The sequence below is a fragment of the Monodelphis domestica genome, chromosome 7, assembly GCF_027887165.1.
Source record: "Monodelphis domestica isolate mMonDom1 chromosome 7, mMonDom1.pri, whole genome shotgun sequence".
In the NCBI taxonomy this organism is placed as follows: domain Eukaryota; kingdom Metazoa; phylum Chordata; class Mammalia; order Didelphimorphia; family Didelphidae; genus Monodelphis; species Monodelphis domestica.
Window position 1 is genome coordinate 263,670,277 of NC_077233.1, and position 18,121 is coordinate 263,688,397.

Below are 18,121 nucleotides of genomic sequence, written 5' to 3' on the forward strand. Positions count from 1 at the left end.
GAGGATAAACCTAGGTATATTGTATGAATTGATTCAGAATAAAAGGAGTAGAACCAGAAAAACAATTTATACAATAACTACAACATTGTAAAAGAAAACAAGGAAAGATTTATACGCTCTGATTAATATATTACCAATTAGGATTCGAGAAGACTGATGATGAAGCAAGCTTCCACTCAGCAAAAAAAAAAAAATTATATGCTATAGGTGCAGAATAAGACATGTTTTCAGACATGGCTAATGTAAAGGTATTTTATCAAAAGAAATCTTTTTGTTGCATTGGTTTTTTTCTTGTAAATGGAGGCTCTAGGAAGCTAATAGGGGAAGATGGAGAAGAAAAGTACTAAAAATGGTATTAAAAAAAGGAAAAGGCAGCAAAAATAAACAGAAGGAAGCAGAGAAATGTTTAAGGGAAGAAGGAAAATGTACACAGAAGAAACAGGACTATGTTAAATTTGAAATATACAAAATAAACCATGGTATGGATGATGGAGATACAAAGTATCATATACAATACTAGTTGTCTATTCTTTGTATGGAAAAAGGTTTGTTTGGATGGTCTGTGAAATTCATTATAATAAAAAGGGGGGAAATTAAGTAACATAAAAGCAACTAAAAGGACATCTGACAGGTATAAGCAAAATTCTGTACAGATACTCTCATCACTCTACTGCAAAAATAAAGAAATGAGACATTTGTTCTCCAAGATCAAGATTAGTTGATACAGATACTCAGAATTTGACTTCCTTTCAGTGTTCTTTTCCTTTATTGTTATGGGAAGTCAATGTGTATGTTATTCTCTTGGTTCCACTAATTTCATTTTGCATCAGTTCATATAAGTTTCCCCATGTTTCTCTGAATTCCTCAGTCATCAGTTCTTATTTCACAGTCATATGCTTTATTCAATCATTCCTCAAATGACAAATATCCACTGTTTTGAATTCTTTACTACCAAAAAAATGAGCTTATTACATCTCTATAGTAACACAACTGACTGAAAGTGAATACAAGATTTCACTGTATTTATTGTATTGATTTTTTTCAAAAGCATTTAATTTGATGGAGCAAAATGTTATTATAATCCAAAAGGTGTGTTATGATTAAAATCCTCTGGAGATGGAATCTTAATTTATAATTATTTATTAAATAGTAAAAAGTGGGCTAGAGAAAAAGAAGGCACTTAGCTACACATGACCAGCCCCATTGCCTTCTCTTTCAAAAGCAGGGCCAATGCACGCCTGCTCACTCTGGGTTCCTAGGAAAAAGGTCTCCACTTCCTCCTGGTTCTGTAATCTATATTCTCTATGATGTGTCTTTCCCAAGCCCGTTAGTGGTGCACTTCAACCTCAATCGGGCCAAGAGGAGGCAGAACACCATTCTGAATAAATGAAGTTATAAACAAGGGTCTTCAAGACTCTAGAAGTCAAGAGACCATTAGAATGGCTGTACAGTGCACATGTCCACTTTTCTCTACCACACTACCTTAAGAGGCTTATTTACAGATAAAGAACTTTGACTCCTTAATTCAATAAAAACAGTAGGAAAAGAAGCAAGTTATGACTTCAATATCAAGAGTAAACCTTTTCCTTTGAAATTCAAAAGTTGTCCTTGAGGGTCAAAGAAAGGGGTTAGGGTTAGTGTTAAATTTCTACAAGTACAAATTTCTACAATTTCCTATGCACAAATGTAAGATTCCATTAAAACTCCAATAACCGTTTTCCGTCGCCCTCTAATTAATATCAAGCAAGACAAGAAAACACATTTTGACTAAGGTATTTGCCGAGTAAATTCCAAATAGAATCTGGCTCCTCTAGATGGTAGGATGTACTAGATGTTCCTGTTTGCAAATGGAATAGTGTTGACAGCATAAAGTCCAGGAATTTCTACATGAAATTCATTTTCACTCAAGAGTTGAGACTAACTATCCATACACAAAAACAACAAATAGATAGAGAATATCAACCTTCCCAACTAGGAAATGCATTTGGATCAACAACACATAGAACTGATAATCAGTACATGTATCTTGGACATGCGCTACAGATGAAAAATGGAATTATTCCAGAAATGAATAGGAAGAAGAGATGCACTATTTTAAAATTGCTCCACCTTCTCAACATCAACATCCTTGATTTATGGAATTTATGGAGTCATTGAAGTTGGGGAATGCCATGATCTGAACAATTAAAGGTCACTCAAAAGACAATGAGGAGAGGCAGCTAGACACCTCAGCAGATAGAACAACAGGCCTGGAGTTGGAAGGACTTTGTTTTAAATCTGGCCTCAGACACTTCTAGCTGTGTGACCTTGGCCAAGTCACTTGACCTCCACTGCCTACCCCTTACCAATCTATTGCCTTGGAACCAATATACAGTATTGATTCAAAGACAGAAGTTTGGGGTTTAAAAAAAAAGGCAATGGGGAGAATACACCAAAATATTTATATCACTTTTTGGGGTAGCAAAGAACTGCAAACAAAGTAGTTTCTCATTTATACAAACTACAATACATTCATGGAATGTAATATTACTATATAATTAAAAACAACGAATATGACAAATACAGAAAAGCTTGGAAACACTTAAATGAATAGATACAAAGTGAAGTTGAGTAGAGGAAGGAAAGCCAGATACGTGGTGACTACAACACAAACTGAACCCACAAACCAAAAAATAAATATTTCAAAATTACAATAAATAAACATAGCCCCAAATAAGAGACATAAGACACCTCTGCCATATCTTTGCAGAAGTAGGGAAAGGGAAGGCCCACAGATGTGGAATATTGCATATGATATCAGTTTTTTTCAATGTATTGCTTTGTTGAATTTTTTTCTCTTCATCTTTATTCTTTTAAACAAAAACTTTGTTCTAATAAATGACACTTGGGAAGGGAAATTGAAAAGGGATAAGGGAGAAATCTAAGTGACATGAAAATAAAAAAGATCAACATAAAACAGTTTTTAAAACTAGTGAAAAATGGGGGCAGCTGGGTAGCTCAGTGGATTGAGAACCAGGCCTAGAGACGGGAGGTCCTAGGTTCAAATCCGGCCTCAGCTACTTCCTAGCTGTGTGACCCTGGGCAAGTCACTTGACCCCCTTTGCCTAGCCCTTACCACTCTTCTGCCTTGGAGCCAATACACAGTATTGAGTCCAAGACGGAAGGTAAGGGTTTAAAAAAAAAAAACTAGTGAAAAATGGAAATGGAAAAGCATAGAACAAGTGGCATAAAGGCTAGTGTTAGAATAGCATATGACTGAAAAAGGGAGTTAAACCAGTACATACAGAAAGGAAGAGAAAACTGTTTGAGAGTGTATAATAATACATTGGCACATGGTACAGTAACAAGACAGTGTGAGGAAGATCCTGACCATGCTGGCAAACATCTACTAAAGATTTATAGAAGAACATGAATAATAGTCACAGAGGATGAGAATGTATAGATAGATTACAATTTGTGCCTTTGGAGTGTACCCACATGAATGGGAGCATAGAGCCCTAAAAGTATGCACCATCTACCAAGTAAACTACCTACTTTCCTAACACTTTTCAGTGTTAAACAATTGCTTAAAATGCAAAATATTCATTTAAATTTTACCATAGAATACTTACCGTGATCTTCTTATATAAAGCCATGACATTATCATCATCAAATGGTAGAAATCCACACAGTAGTGCATATAAGAGAATTCCCATACTCCAAACATCTGCCTAAGGGAGAAAACACCCAAATTACATTAAAGACAAATTTTGGACTAATAACAAATCTTCATACATACTATAACTTCCTACTGTTTGGATAATGGGAAGAATAAATGAGCTGGGGATACAAAGTTCAAGCAAATTCATGTCTTAAGAGGTTTCAGACTACATAAAGTCTCTCTATCTACTCAGTCAAAAGCAAGTTGAAAAGTCAAACAGAGCTTAAATATGTACCACTATTAATCTGAGATGATCCTAGTAATTATAGGACTAGTTTCAAATTACTACCTGGGGAGAAACTATAAAAAATCATTAGTAATCATCTAGAAAATCACAATATAAACCCACAAGGCATTTTCATTTTCAGTAAAAGCAGCAATTAGGCAGTCTAGACTTAGAACAGAAAGAGAGCTATAAGGCCATTATTCCAAACCTCTCTTTTTTCAAATAAGGAAACTGAGGCCTTAAGAATCTAAGTCATATTTGTAAACTACGATAAATTCAGGAAATATCATATGAAAGAAAAAATAAGTGAAAAAATATTTATTAAGCACTTATTGGTACTAGGGATACAAATAAAAGCAAACACTAATCCTTGCCTTCAAGGAGTTTGCCATCTAATGGGGGAAGACAACATATATAGTGGTATCCAAGGAAGAGTGTTTTGGAAAAAAGAGGTCAGAGGAAATGGTGACTGCAGACATAGAGCAATTGACTGACACATCTAAAGGACAGTCTTTAAATCGAGGTAATATAAAATTGCCTAGAAGTTCACATAAGGGTCATTTAAAAAGTTGTAGCTCTAAGTGTCATCTACAAGTACAAAAAAAAGTGAAAATAAACCTAGTAGGGGCAGCTAGGTGGCAGAGTAGATACAGCTTTTGGCTTGGATTTGGGAAAAAATAGATGCCAATCTGGCCTCAGACACTTCCGAGCTGTGTGGCCCTGGGCAAGTTACCTATTTGTCTAGCCCTTGCCCTCAGAATTGTAAATAGGACAGAAAGTAAGGGTTTCCAAAAAAAAGTTAAAAAAAAAGTAAACCTTCATATATAAGAAGAACAATAAACCGATGTCATGTACATTTTGTATCCAGACCCCCTACTCTTTCCCCCATGGTAACGCTCTGTTTACATATATACTCACGGCCAGTCTTCTTTTGTGAACACCCAATGAATGAATGAATGAATGAATGAATGAATGAATGATGCTTACAAAACAGATGGCAAGAAGAGTTTTTCTCTATGCTCTAAGCTAAGTGGCTCACAGAGGGCCTCTTTCCTCTTGGTATCCTGCTGTAACCAGCTGAGCTAACCCAGGCCAGAACGGTACATTAACCTTTAATACAAAAAACAACTACAAGAAGAACATATAGATACCTCTGATCCAATATAGGATTTGCCTTGAATTAGTTCAGGGGCTGCATAAGCCGGACTTCCACAACATGTCTGTAAATGATAATCCTTGTTACCCTGCAGAAGAGACAGAACATTGAACTTCTACCCAAAGGGTTCAGCAGAGAGCAGAAATTAGAAGACACTGCAAATTAGGGAGGACAAAGGGAAGGAAAAAAGTCAGGCTTCTACTTCATGACAAATGCATCCTAATCGGACAAATAAATCATGGGATTACAAGAAATCACAGAAGCTGTGCCACACTGACATACAGAGTTAAGGTGGTTCTTCCTAATGTATAAAGGGAATTAAGGTTACTTTAAAGAATAAAGAGTAACTTTCTAGAGTATCAGTAAACAGAAAGCTCACAGCTTCTAAAATCTCTACAACCTCAGGCTAGCGCTAGCCTAGAAACTAGGAAACCTGAGATGTGATCGAGCCTCTGCTGTTATCTGTGTTTACTTGGACATGCCATCTGTCTCGGCCTCAATTCCTTAATCTGTAAAATGAGAAGGTTGCATGACAGAGGTGTCAAACAAGTGGCCCCGAGCAGTCCCAGGTATCTCCCTAGTTGGAGTAAAATATTATTGGGAAATATTTAACAAAGCAATTATGATAAAGTATAGTCTAATGTTTTAAAACTGATTCAACATTTGGCCTACAGTTTACATACAGTTTAGTGCCCCTGGTTTCTATTTGAGTTTGACACCATGACACTTCCTAATCTCTGAGGTTCTTTCCAAGGTCTAAAACTGATGGAGTGCCACCAACATGAGCAAAAGGGCCAGTGACAGCTGGCAGCAAAGGCACAGAGGTCTAGGGCCTAGAGGGAGCCATGGGGGAGGTTATCAAAGCATAACCTTGCACATTCACTATATAATTCTTCCTGTTATGGAGGCAACATATCTTCAGGGACACTTTGCCAGAGCTAGAGGCAAGAGACCAAGAAGTGATCTTGGGAGGAAAAAAGGTAAAACAAAAATCAGTTTATAGCATATGACACAATTGTTGGACAGACCACTATAGGAGCTTTGCTCTTCCTCTAATCTTTTCTCTACTTCTTTTGTATTTGTGTCTTATAACCATAACACCAATGGGCAAAACTTGCTCCTTATGCCCAGGCCTAAACCTGACCACCATTCTAAATCATCTGGTTTTCACATACACATCAGACTCTTTTGTCCACTCCAAATAAAAGCAATCTTACATAATTTCCATGTTGAAAAGGTCCAAAAGCCTTCCCTATTTAAATTGGAGGGATTTTATTTTTGTTCATAAAATTTTCTTCTTTATTTACAACTCTCAGTGTTTTTGATTTTTTTCTTGGTCTGGACCAAACTCAAATCAATATTTCCATTCATATATATTTCATATATTAATTTGCCAGGCCACAGTGACACTCACCTGTGCTTGAACCCCTAAAAAATAGGCAGTGAGAAGAAACAAGATAGTCAATCAGGACCATCAACACAAAAGAAAAATAAGTCTAATAAGTACTTTAGCCATTTCACACTCAAGCCACTTCTATACTAGTGATGACTGAATTGTCTATATTAAGAACATAAGGAAGCTAAGAAAGTCAAACACCTAGGATTTCATGATATCAAGAGATATATTTAGCCAGTCTTAAGGTTCAGGATTAGTATTAAACCATCCAAGGGATTAAATATGTAGTTCATTATTTAAAATCAAACTTAAATATAACAATTTTTAAAGAGAACATATGTTGAGCTACAAATGGTCTTAGGGGAATATAGACAGAATACACTAAAGTCTTCCCAGGCTTGCTATATATAAGCCACTCCCAAGGTGGAAGAAAATAAACTTAAAATATTGTTTTCAAATATTAAGAATTTCAGTCTTATTTGACAGCAAGCCTAGACTTAAGTAACTCAGAAGCAACAGGTCAATTTTAGACATCATTGCAATTTAATACTTTGTGTTATAAGAAGTCAAAAGCTTCACTCATCATTAGCAACAGATTAGTCATATCAACTCATAAAAATAATTGAAACATTGATGGATTCATTATCTCAATCATAGAGAGTACAACATGTCCATACTTTCTCATTCTGTGTAATTCTTGCCCATTTCCTTCTGTAAATCCTCCTCTACAGGCTCTATCCATCTAGATTTCATAATTTCCTCCAGATCTCATAACAGTATGTGGGTTAATTAGTTGGTATAACACCTGGGCTCCCCATCTCTAATAAATCATATATTTACTGCATGATGCCTTTCGTGTCATGACTTGCAGTTACCCTGCACACTCACAACAAAATAATGTTTCTTCAATTGAATCACTGAAAATAAACTACAGTCTAATAACAGTGACCATGGTCCTCTCTCCACAGCCCTTTCAGTCATCTGTGATGGCACTGCATACATGATTTGTGAACATCCAAAAGAATAATCATTTTTAAAAGCCTTTTCAGTTTCAAATGATATGCCAGACCCTGAGCTCCAATTGTATAAGCATTCAAGAACATAAATCATTTCTAGATTACATTGAGGCATGCATGTAAATACAAATTCAAAATAGCCTTAAGCCTTGAGAATTCTAAGATTTGTACAATCTTAAAAACATTACTTTCCATTTTAAAATTTTGTCCAGCAAAAAAAAAAAAAGTTGCTATACTTTTTTTTTTAACCCTTACTTCTGTCTTAGTAGCAATTCTAAGAAAAAAGAGCAGCAAGAGCTAGGCATTTATAATTAAGTGACTTGTCCAGGTCATATAGGTAGAACTGTTTACTAGCAGGGGATCAGGAACCAAAGTTTGACAGGTAACTGAGAAGGAGGGAACAGATAAAAAGGAACACCACTTCCCTCCCAGGCAGAGCTGTCCTAGAGAAAATGGGAGTTGGATCTCACCAGAGCTTAAGGGTAAGAGAAAATCCCCTTCAATCTCTGTTACTATTTTCTTATTTAGTTGATGATATCTATGATTCCCTTAGTACACTGAAGAAAATGTCTGGTTTCTCAGTAAGTTGAAATATCTATTTATTAGAGGAGGAGTTTTGGTATAATAGGATAAGAAAGAGGGAACAGGAAGTCCCTGAACTATTTTCCAAGTAGTTTCTTCAGGGGTTTGAAGCTCAAGTCTAGGGACTAAGTCCCAGATGACCTTAGGATCTTTGTATATTCAGGATAATGTATTTTCTTGAGACAGAGCTATAGCTTTTTGAAGGAAATCTTCTGATGGATAGGCTATTGCCTTCCCCAAAGAGAAAAAGTCTCTGTCTAACAACTATAAAGCCAGATGGATAGTCAGGATCTCTTCTGTTCAGCAAGGGATTTGTAGCCAGATAAACTCAGTAAGAATTGTTCCTTTCCTTCTCAGTTCAAAAGGAAAAAAACTCTATCCCCAACTGCTCACCTCCTTTTCTTAGCTGGAGATTCCATTCCCATCCCCCATTGGCAGCCAGAATTCTATCTCTTTCTTGCATGAGATAACACTGCAAATTCTCTCTCTTCCACACTGTCTGAGACCAGATTCGATCCCAGGTCCTCATAAGGCATGGTGTTCTATCTAATGTGCTACCTAACTGCCCCAAGTCACTATACTTCTAAATAGAGTACTCTACTTCAATACTGACATTCTTGAATCTTACTCACTGGGTGGGACAAGCCTAACTTACTGAAGTATCCAGGGATCTCAGGTTAAGACAAGACCACACATGCATTGGGCAGGTCTAGTCACCACCATCTCCCCTCACACCCCTAATAAAGTCAGCCCAGGACCTTGAACCCAAGAGTGCTAGGAATGATAAAGCCTCCAGAACAGGGCCCAATAGGGCCCACAGCTATCATCCTGGGTATCGGGCCCAATGGGGAAGCAGCTTGCTCAGGAAAGACCTAGGAAAGAAAGTTGTCACCAAAACCCTTGGCACTGACAAATGGTTCAACAACAGACACTGATGGTTTTAACACTGAAAATGTTAAAGTAAAGGCATTACCATGTGCTTTGTTTGTTACCCTTTGACACATAGGATCATCTGACCTGCAGTTGAAACCCTCCACTAGTGCCATGGCCCCCAATAAGATTTAAGCTTTCTTCAAGTAGAGGGACAATTTTTATTTTTCTGTTTGTATCTCTAGTGCTTAACAGTGCTAGAAATATCTAAGTGCTTACTTCATTCATTCACTCAAATAAAATGAACAATGAAATTGCAACCAAATATAAGGAAGGCTCTCAAAATAGTTCTTTTTCCAGATGAAGAATAAAGTTGATTCCATTATATGCCAAAAGACAATGAAAAACATTATCTTATGAGATCTTAGGTCTTCTTCTCTTACTGTATTTGTGATTAATAAAAGCAAAAAGGCACTGTCCATTTTAAAGTATAAAGATTCTACTGAAGAAATTGGAAAGAGGGGCAGGAGAAAGAAGCATTGGCATTGGAGTTAGAAGGTCTAGGTTCAAATCTGCATCAGATACTTTTTACTTGTATGACCTTAGGCAGGTCATTACCCTCCCTGTGCCTCAGTTTCTGCATCTGTACAATAAGGGAACTGGACTAGGTGGCCCCTGACATGCCTTCTATCTCAAGATCTATGATCCTGTGAAATCAATGACCATAAACATTGTTTTTTGATAGATAGGGTAGAAAAAAAAGTCATGCACATTACTCAGAAGTTTCACACCTAAATACTGTGAATCCTTTTTAAAGAGTGTTAGAAAGCACTGTCATGACAAACATTAAATATCATGAAAAAGAAAATGTTCTAAATATTGGTAGGAAAATAATTTCTTCTCAGAAAATGGACCATTAACAGCTGTCTATATGCAATCAGGTCATCAACTGGTTGGTTATCAAAAGTTAAAAATTTCACCCCCTAATTAGAAAGAAAAGGTGAAAAAACATTCTATAAAATAACAATAGTTCCAAACTGACTTATTTAAACAAGTTGTTAACTCTGGAAAAACTAAGTAAACAAAAACTGATGACCATGATTATCACCATTATTTGGCAACACTTCACCAATCTGAAATAAGCACCATAATTTGATGACCAAAAATACCCAGAAACCACCTCAGCCAGCAAACATCATCCCCTTACCAAATAAAAACACACAACAGCCGAAGGCTAAACTGGTTTAAAATTTAAGATGATTTGCAAAACATGACAGAGGATAGCAGAAGGAAATCTAATAGAGGGGAAATCAATCCAAAGAAAAGCTGAGCCCTAACTGAGCTAGATTTGCCCTAGGAATATTTATAAGCAAAACTAATCGTAAGAGGGACTATGATTAGCCAGTGTTTCTATAGCAATCGATCACCATAATCATTGACAGATAATCACATTATTTGAACTTGAACATCTCTGCTCTGTAGGAGGAGGTAGAAAAAGTGAAGAATGACTGAGCCTGACTACAAAGGAAAGGCATGTTGGAGGTGATGCAAGTTGAAACACATTCAGATTCTGACTTTACTTTTTCAGGTTCTCAAAAGGAAAAAATCCAATGGATTTTTTTTTTAATGGGAAAGCAGAAAGGGTTGAATTTGGAATTGTAATACCTGGGTTTGAATCCTATTTCCCTTATTTTCTGTATCAACTTGAGCAAGTTGCTTAACTTTGGGTCTCAGTTCCTTATTTATAAAATGAAGTAACTGTATTAGATGAGCCTCCAAGATTCTGCTCTGCATCTATGACCTCATGTTTAAGGAGTGGGGAAAGACTCCAGATTTTCCTGCCACACTCTCCTCCCCCAGCCCTGGGGCCATGCTGATTGGTAAGAGGTCATCTAGTCAGCCCCAATGATCCATCATACTCTCTCCTTGTCATCTACCCTACCCACTGCCATGCCCCGGAACCATATGAAGCTGACCCCAGGCACCTGATCCTTTCTGCCAAGGGAGGATACTGCAGCTGTGTCCAGGTGAGCCTTCTCATCCCTGCTCTGAAATCACAATGATTGGTAAGAGCTCCTAACATCTACCCAGCCCCAGCCAAATCCTTCCAACCATTCCCACATCTTTCATGCTCTATGGCCCTACTCAACATCACTGACTATATCCTTCTCTGGCCACTACACGCTCCTGATTAGAAATGTTAAGTTCCTTGAGAAATACCTCTCTCATATATTTGTATTATCAGCCTTAGCCCAGTGCTAAGCATGTAATAATCGCTTAAATACTTTTTTCATTTATTCAACCAAGAAAATATCAGCAACTACTCTGATAAATACAATGATCCACAATTCCAAAGAACTCATGATGAATAATGTTCTATACCTCCAAAGAGAGAAATGATAAATTCTGAAATCAGACTCAAGTATTTTTTTTTCACTTTTTTTTCCGTGGGTTTTGTTGTTTGGGGTTTTCCTGCAACATGAAATGTGTTTTACAGAAATGTGTTTTACATGTCTTTATGTGGATAATGAGTTTGCCTTTTCAATAGGCTGAAAAAGAGCTAGAGGGAGGAAGAAAATGTGGAACTCACTATAAATTAAATTTTTCAATAATCCCAAATTGCTCCCTGAAACAAAAACTCATCTTTTTTAACATCAATTTTATCCTGGTAATGCTGAATAACTGTGAATCACAGAGCAGCCCAACTTCAAAATAAACAAAATTGTAGGTTTTTCCAAAAGCAGAAATTTCAAAAAGAGCAATGGAAAAAGGCAAATGGCAGGTGCAAGTCTTTAAGAAGATGACATCTAGGTCCTAGTAGGCTAGTGTCAGGAGGAAAGGATAATAAAGAGCCTGAACTTCAGTATTCAGGATACATTAAAGGATTTAAAAGACGGTTTCTAGTTGGAAAAGGTGGGGAAAGGGTCTTATATGGAGGATCTCAGAAAAAAGGACAGACTAGATTCCTTGGGATGAGAAGATATGGCCAGGGTGTGATCTGAACTTATGGAAGAAATACCCCACTCATGAAGAGATCATGGATCCATCAAAGGATTTAATTTCTTTGAAACCTGATATTAAAATTAGAGCTGTTAAAGACAAATTTTTTCTCTCCGGGTGACACAACTAGTCAATTTAGACTCCTTTCTTTAAAGATTTACTGGGTTAATGGGTAGTAAATCAATATGAAATAGGAGTAATTTCAATCTTAAGTACAAAGAGCAGAACAATTTTAAAACAATTCCTTTATCTCCTCTAACTCCAAAATTCAATGATTATATGAGATGTTGTCCATTAAACATCTAACACTGAAAAACAAAAAAGTGCTTACAAGTAAAATAAGTCAAATCATCATACATACTTTGGGCTTTGCACAAAGACCGAAGTCAATCAACTTCAATTTATGGTATTCATCAATCAGCAAGTTTTCCTGAGGAAATGAAAAAAATCTCTAATAACTAAGTTTCCTTGGTCAAGATATATTAACATCACAAATTTTCCTCTTGTTAATTGTGTTTTAAGAGCAATAAGTTTTATAGAAGTTAATTCTGAGGCAGGATGATCTTAATGGTATTAATTACTAAGGAGATGATTTGTAAACAAAGGGGAGAGAACTTGAGATGTAGACCAATTTAAAGAATCACATCAAAGTGTGATCAAAGACAGCTCCTAAGATTGCTTCTATTTCACTACATCCTACATCTACTAGTCCCAAGAAAAGGAGACTACATACCAAAGGAAAAAGTGAAGAGTAAGAAATCAACCTTTACCCAAAGACTGATGGTTTGAACCTTCTACCTAAGCCTCAAATTCACCCAGAGGATGAGTGTTACTGCCATTCAACAATGTGGCTCCAGAGTGAATGAGAACACCAACTCCCTTCATTGGAGATTAAAAACTGCCTGGTTTAGAACAATAGACTCCAAACCCTAGAACAGAAATTCTTAACCTGGAGTCAGTATGCTGTTTGGAGAGTTTTTTTGGTGGTTGTTTTTATATTTTGATAAGTATATTTCAATATAATTGGTTTCCTTTGTAACCTATGCACTTAAAAACATTATTCTGAAAGGATCCATGGATAAATTTCCAAAGGCACTTATGACTGGAAAAGTTCGAGATCTCCTGTTCTAGAGGGTTTAGATATGCCCCCTACCTTACCAACCAGAATTTCCAATGTATGCTTTCAATCACATCTTGAGTATCCTCACCAAAAAAAGCAACTTATCTGCAGAAGATTAGGCAGAGATAGAGGCTGAATTTTGGAGGAGTTTTAGTGATTCACTTTAGAAAAAATGAGGTCCTTGGCAGAAGGTCTTTGAGACCAAGTGAATTAGTTAAAATGCAGGCAAAAAAAGTGGTCTAAAGTTAATCAGCGAGGAATATAGCTGAGGGGAAGGGAATACAGCTAACACTAAAGAACACCACTATTAGTAACCTCTCAACAGACTTTGTTTCCTCCTTTCAAGCCTTTCCTTACTCTAAATATATTTCTATTCTCATCCTTCTACTTTTTTTCATATTATGTTTTGCTAGATTTTATAAGGATGTTTGACATATGAATGGGTCTATTACTAATGTTCATCTCTGCCCTCTTTGCATTCAAACAAGTCATTCCCCTTATTTGGAATGCACTTCATCTCTTCCTCCAAGATTCAGCTGTCACCTCCTCTGTGAAATCTATCTTCATTTCTTCAATTGTTATTGTTGCCTTCCTGATGCTGATGCATTTTTTGATTTTTTAAAAATTCTAACCTTCCATCTTAGAATCAATACTGTGTATTGGTTCCAAGGCAGAAGAGCAGTAAGGGCTAGGCAATGGGGGGTTAAGTGAATTACCCAGGGTCACACAGCTAGAAAGTGGTTGAAGTCAGATTTGAATACTAGACCTCCCATCTCTAGATCTGACTCTATCCACTGAGTCATAGATTACCCACCCACCAGCCAATGAAGCTTATATTTATTTACTAATCTCTTTACATCCCTCCAGTAGAATAGGAGCTCCATGAGAGCAAAGGTTATTTTTTCATTTGTCTTTGCATGAATACCTTGCATGATAATAAAATTAATTAATGTTATTTAATTTAAAATTTTTTTTATTTAATTTATTAAATATTTAATTTAAAATTTTTATTTATTTATTTACTTACTTTATTAAATATTTAATTTAAATAAATTTAAATAAATAAATAAAATAATTTTATTTATTTAAATAAAATTAAAATTCATTGAAATTAATTCTCCCTGTCCATGTGTACTCACTAAAAATCCTGAATATGCTCAGCATTCTTCATGGTGATGCCAACATTAGGAGCAGAGGTATGAAATAAACTAATGCTTAATGTCTCTGAAAAACAATGGCTTGCTTAGAAAGAGCATCTGAATATTTGAAAATCACAGGCAAATGAAATGTTGAAGCTCGATGTCAAACTAACTGTAGAACAGTCACTTACTGGTTTAAGGTCCCTATGAGCATAACCCTGACTATGTACATAAGCCACAGCTGACACAATCTGACGGAAGAAGACACGTGTTTCCTCCTCTGACAGACGATCCTTGGCAATTATATAATCAAACAGCTCTCCTCCGGGGCAGTACTGCAACAAGAACAAACAACATGTATTTAGTCATTGCTTTCTCTCTAGAGAACACAGAGAAATGTATAGATGTTCTTCCTTTATACCCTTTATGAGTATTTTTTTAATGTTTTGTCTTTAATTCAATCAATAAACAAATGCATCTCAACAGAGGAGGAAAAAGGAAGAGGACTGTTAAAATAAACTTTTCTACTTCATACAGAGTTTATGGGTGTATAAACACACATAGGAGTATACATACACATGTATATACACACACACACACTAGCTTATGTAGGTAGTAACAAACTACTCCAACCTGTTCTGTACTTCCACTCTCATCCCTCTGTGTAATTTTAAAAATGTTTTATTGGAGCAGAACTAGGAGAACACTGTACACAGTAACTGCAATATTGTGGAACAATCAAATTTCATTGACTTTGCTACCAACAGTAATACAATGATCCAGGACGATGCTGAGGGACTAATGACAAAGAATGCTTCCCACCTACAGAGAAACAACTGTAGGAGTAGAAATGCAGATGCAAACTATGATTTATCACTTGTTTATTTGGGTGTATGTTTTGGGGTTTTGGTTTTATAAGATTATTCCCTTACAAAAACGAAGAATATGGATATGTTTGCAGTGGTAATACATGTATACCATAGACTGAATTGCTTGTCAGCTCCAGGAGGGGAGACAGAAAAAGGGGGGGAGACGATCTGGATCAAATAACTTTAGAAAACTTATTTTCTTATTAAAATAAAAAATCCAAATTAAAATTAAATAAAAATAAATAAAAATATATGTAATATATATGATATACATAATACTAAAATAATAATAAAATATATATAAATAAAATTTTAATTTAATTTAAAAAAAATTTTTTTAAACAAAATGCTTTCTATCTCCACATCTGTCACTGTCCACCAATTCACTTCCCTCTTATATTGTCAACAGATACTCTCTTTGATAACAAATTTGTATAGCAAAGTAAAAGCCTTCATCTCCCCAAACCCAACCACTTCAATGAAAGAATTCTCTTCATCCTCAAACTTTCATAGAGCACTTTCTCTGAATCTCTTTCATTCCTAACTTTCGATCATTGTTATAATTATACCAGCAGAGTTCAGGGCTGGCATTATGACATTTTATTCCATCTTGATATCTCTAGAAGCTGCCATAGTGCTCTGTATATTGGTAGACACTTAGTAAACATTTGGTAATTTACAGCATATTAGAAAGATAAGTGAAGGAAGGCCTAAGAAGCCATGGCTCAATGAAGTCTTCACAGAGTCAGTGTGATACTTGTGCCCAATGGACAGATAGGAATATAGCAGGGAGTTCAAGGAGGAGGGAGCACAGGAAGTAGCAGGATCAAAGCAGAGAGAACAAAGCCCATGAAACCCTTAAGAGACAGGGTCAGTTTGGCTGGAACAGAGTACATGAAGTACACAAAGGCAGGGAAACAAAAGTCATAAGATCTTCAACTTTACTTTGTGGGGCAACAGAGCAGTGAATATTCTTTAATTAGAGGGCCATGGAATTTAGAACTGGAAGAGACCTGTACTCTAATACAGAGGAGGAAGCCAAGGCCTAAACAGGGAAGTTAATAGTCCAAAGTCACAGAGACACAACTAAGATCTATGTGTGTGGGAAATAAATGTGTAAGAAAGATTAGAAAAGGTTGAACACAGGGGTAAGAGTACCTGTTTGTAATAAGGTACTACTAACAGGGGTAGCTAAGTGGCTCAATAGATAAAGAATTAGGTCTGGGTACAGGAAGTCCTGGGTTCAAATCTGACCTCAGACACTTCCTAGCTGTGTAATCCTGAGCAAGTTGCTTAACCCCAATTATCTGGCACTTACTGTTCTTTGACCTTGGAACTAATACTAAGTATAGAATCTAAGATGGAAGGTGAGGGCTTTGTTGGGGGGGGGGGGGGGGTTAATTTAATACAACCAAACAAGAAAAGGCTAATGATGTATGAAGGTGGCAGCAGTGAGAAAAGAGAAGGCCAGACAAAATGTCAAAAACTCGGAAGCTATAGGACTTGATAAGGGAATGAATATGAGAGGTGATTGAAGAATAAAAATCCCAGTACATGAACTACATCAGTGACTAACAATTAAGTCAGGAAGATGAAGAAATTTAGAGGCAAAAACAACATAAGCTCAGCTTCAGATAGGTTGAGTCTGAGATGCCAGCAGTAATTTAGGAACCTTTAGGAAGCTGAGAGACAGAGAAAGCGACAAGAGTATAGTGGAGAGAATGATGGCTTTGAGATCAAGCAAGCTAAATTTACAGACTCACTCTACATGGCTGGCATCATTTCCCTTTACTTCTCTGGGACAATATCTAGAAAATAAGGAAATTGGACTAGATTACCTATAAGGCCTCTTCTCACTCTCAATTTATAATGCTACGTCGACCTAGGCCAGAAGAGAGGTTAGAATGTAGTCAGGAGAGGAAATAAGATTGAAAATGAGGAAAATTATAAGCAAAAGAAAAGAGAAGGGAGGCGGAGTCAATATGGCGGCCTAGAAGCAGCGGAAGTTCAGACCTCTGAAAACCCTTCCTTACCAATTACAAACTAAATGCTCCCAGGGGACTGAAAATCAAACCTAACACGACAGAGCAAACGAACCCTCCTGCTGGACTCAATTCAAAAGGTATACCCTCCAAAAGCTGGAATTCGAGAACACTAGGGTTTAAGGGGAAGGGAGAAGGTAGGTCCGAGGACCCCTCCCCCACCTAGGGTGCTAAGCCTCCAGCAGTAGGTGGAACCTCTGAGCGGGCAAAGGGGCTGTTCTTGAGGGAATACCTTGCAGGCAAAGCTGTGCGAGGCTCAGAGCGTGGAACACAGGTGGTAGGGAAGGAGTTAGAGAAGGAGTGCAGAGCAGGCAGCCTAGTTGCAGTAGCAGAGACCCTACATATTACTCCCTCCTTCCAGGAGGTTTTGGCCTCAGGGCATATCCAGTCCAACCCAGCTGGACTTAATCCCATCAAGTCTTTAGAGGGCAGGGAAGCTCAAGATCCAACACCACTCCCCCACAAACTGCTGGACATTAATCCAATCAAAGCCAACAGAGGGCAGGGAAGCAAAAGCTCCAATACCCCTCCCCTACAGACCACACTGAGAGATTTGCTGACAAAACTCAAAGAGGGAAGACTGACAGAAAAGCCCAAAACCAAAAAAAAAAAAAAATGAGAGGAGCAAGAGCACAAACAACTGCAGGGAGTAAAGAAGGGGGTAAATATGAGCAAACAACAGAAAAAGAAAAAAGAAATTACAATTGACAGCTTCTATACAGGCAATAAACAAAGAGCAAACAGAACAGAGAAGGAGAGGGGAACACCAAGCAATAAAACAGAAAACCCAGTGAATTGGATAAAGGCTTTGGAAGAACTCAAAATACAATTCAAAACAAAGTTAAGAGAGGCTCTAGACAAATGAGAAAAGAACTTAAAAACTAAAATAAGTCATCTGGAAACAGAGGCCCTTGAACTAAAACGAGAAAATACTGTCTTGAAAGCCAAAACCAACCAGCTTGAAAATGAGGCAAAGGAGATGAAAGATGAGGTAAAGAACATGAA

At 36.9% G+C, this 18,121-nt stretch overlaps 1 protein-coding gene across 3 annotated transcripts in view; it reads right to left on the reverse strand.

Annotated features, from left to right (window-relative positions):
* Window positions 1-18,121, reverse strand: part of MELK (maternal embryonic leucine zipper kinase) — an 89,900-nt gene that overhangs the window by 49,335 nt on the left and 22,444 nt on the right. For all 3 annotated transcript variants that reach the window (XM_056806720.1, XM_007497994.3, XM_007497995.3), the window contains 4 exons: window positions 14,397-14,540; window positions 12,308-12,376; window positions 5,078-5,170; window positions 3,612-3,710 (listed from right to left, as the gene is read on the reverse strand). In XM_056806720.1, coding sequence (XP_056662698.1) covers window positions 3,612-3,710; window positions 5,078-5,170; window positions 12,308-12,376; window positions 14,397-14,540 — 405 coding nt within the window. The remainder of the gene's footprint in view (window positions 1-3,611; window positions 3,711-5,077; window positions 5,171-12,307; window positions 12,377-14,396; window positions 14,541-18,121) is intronic.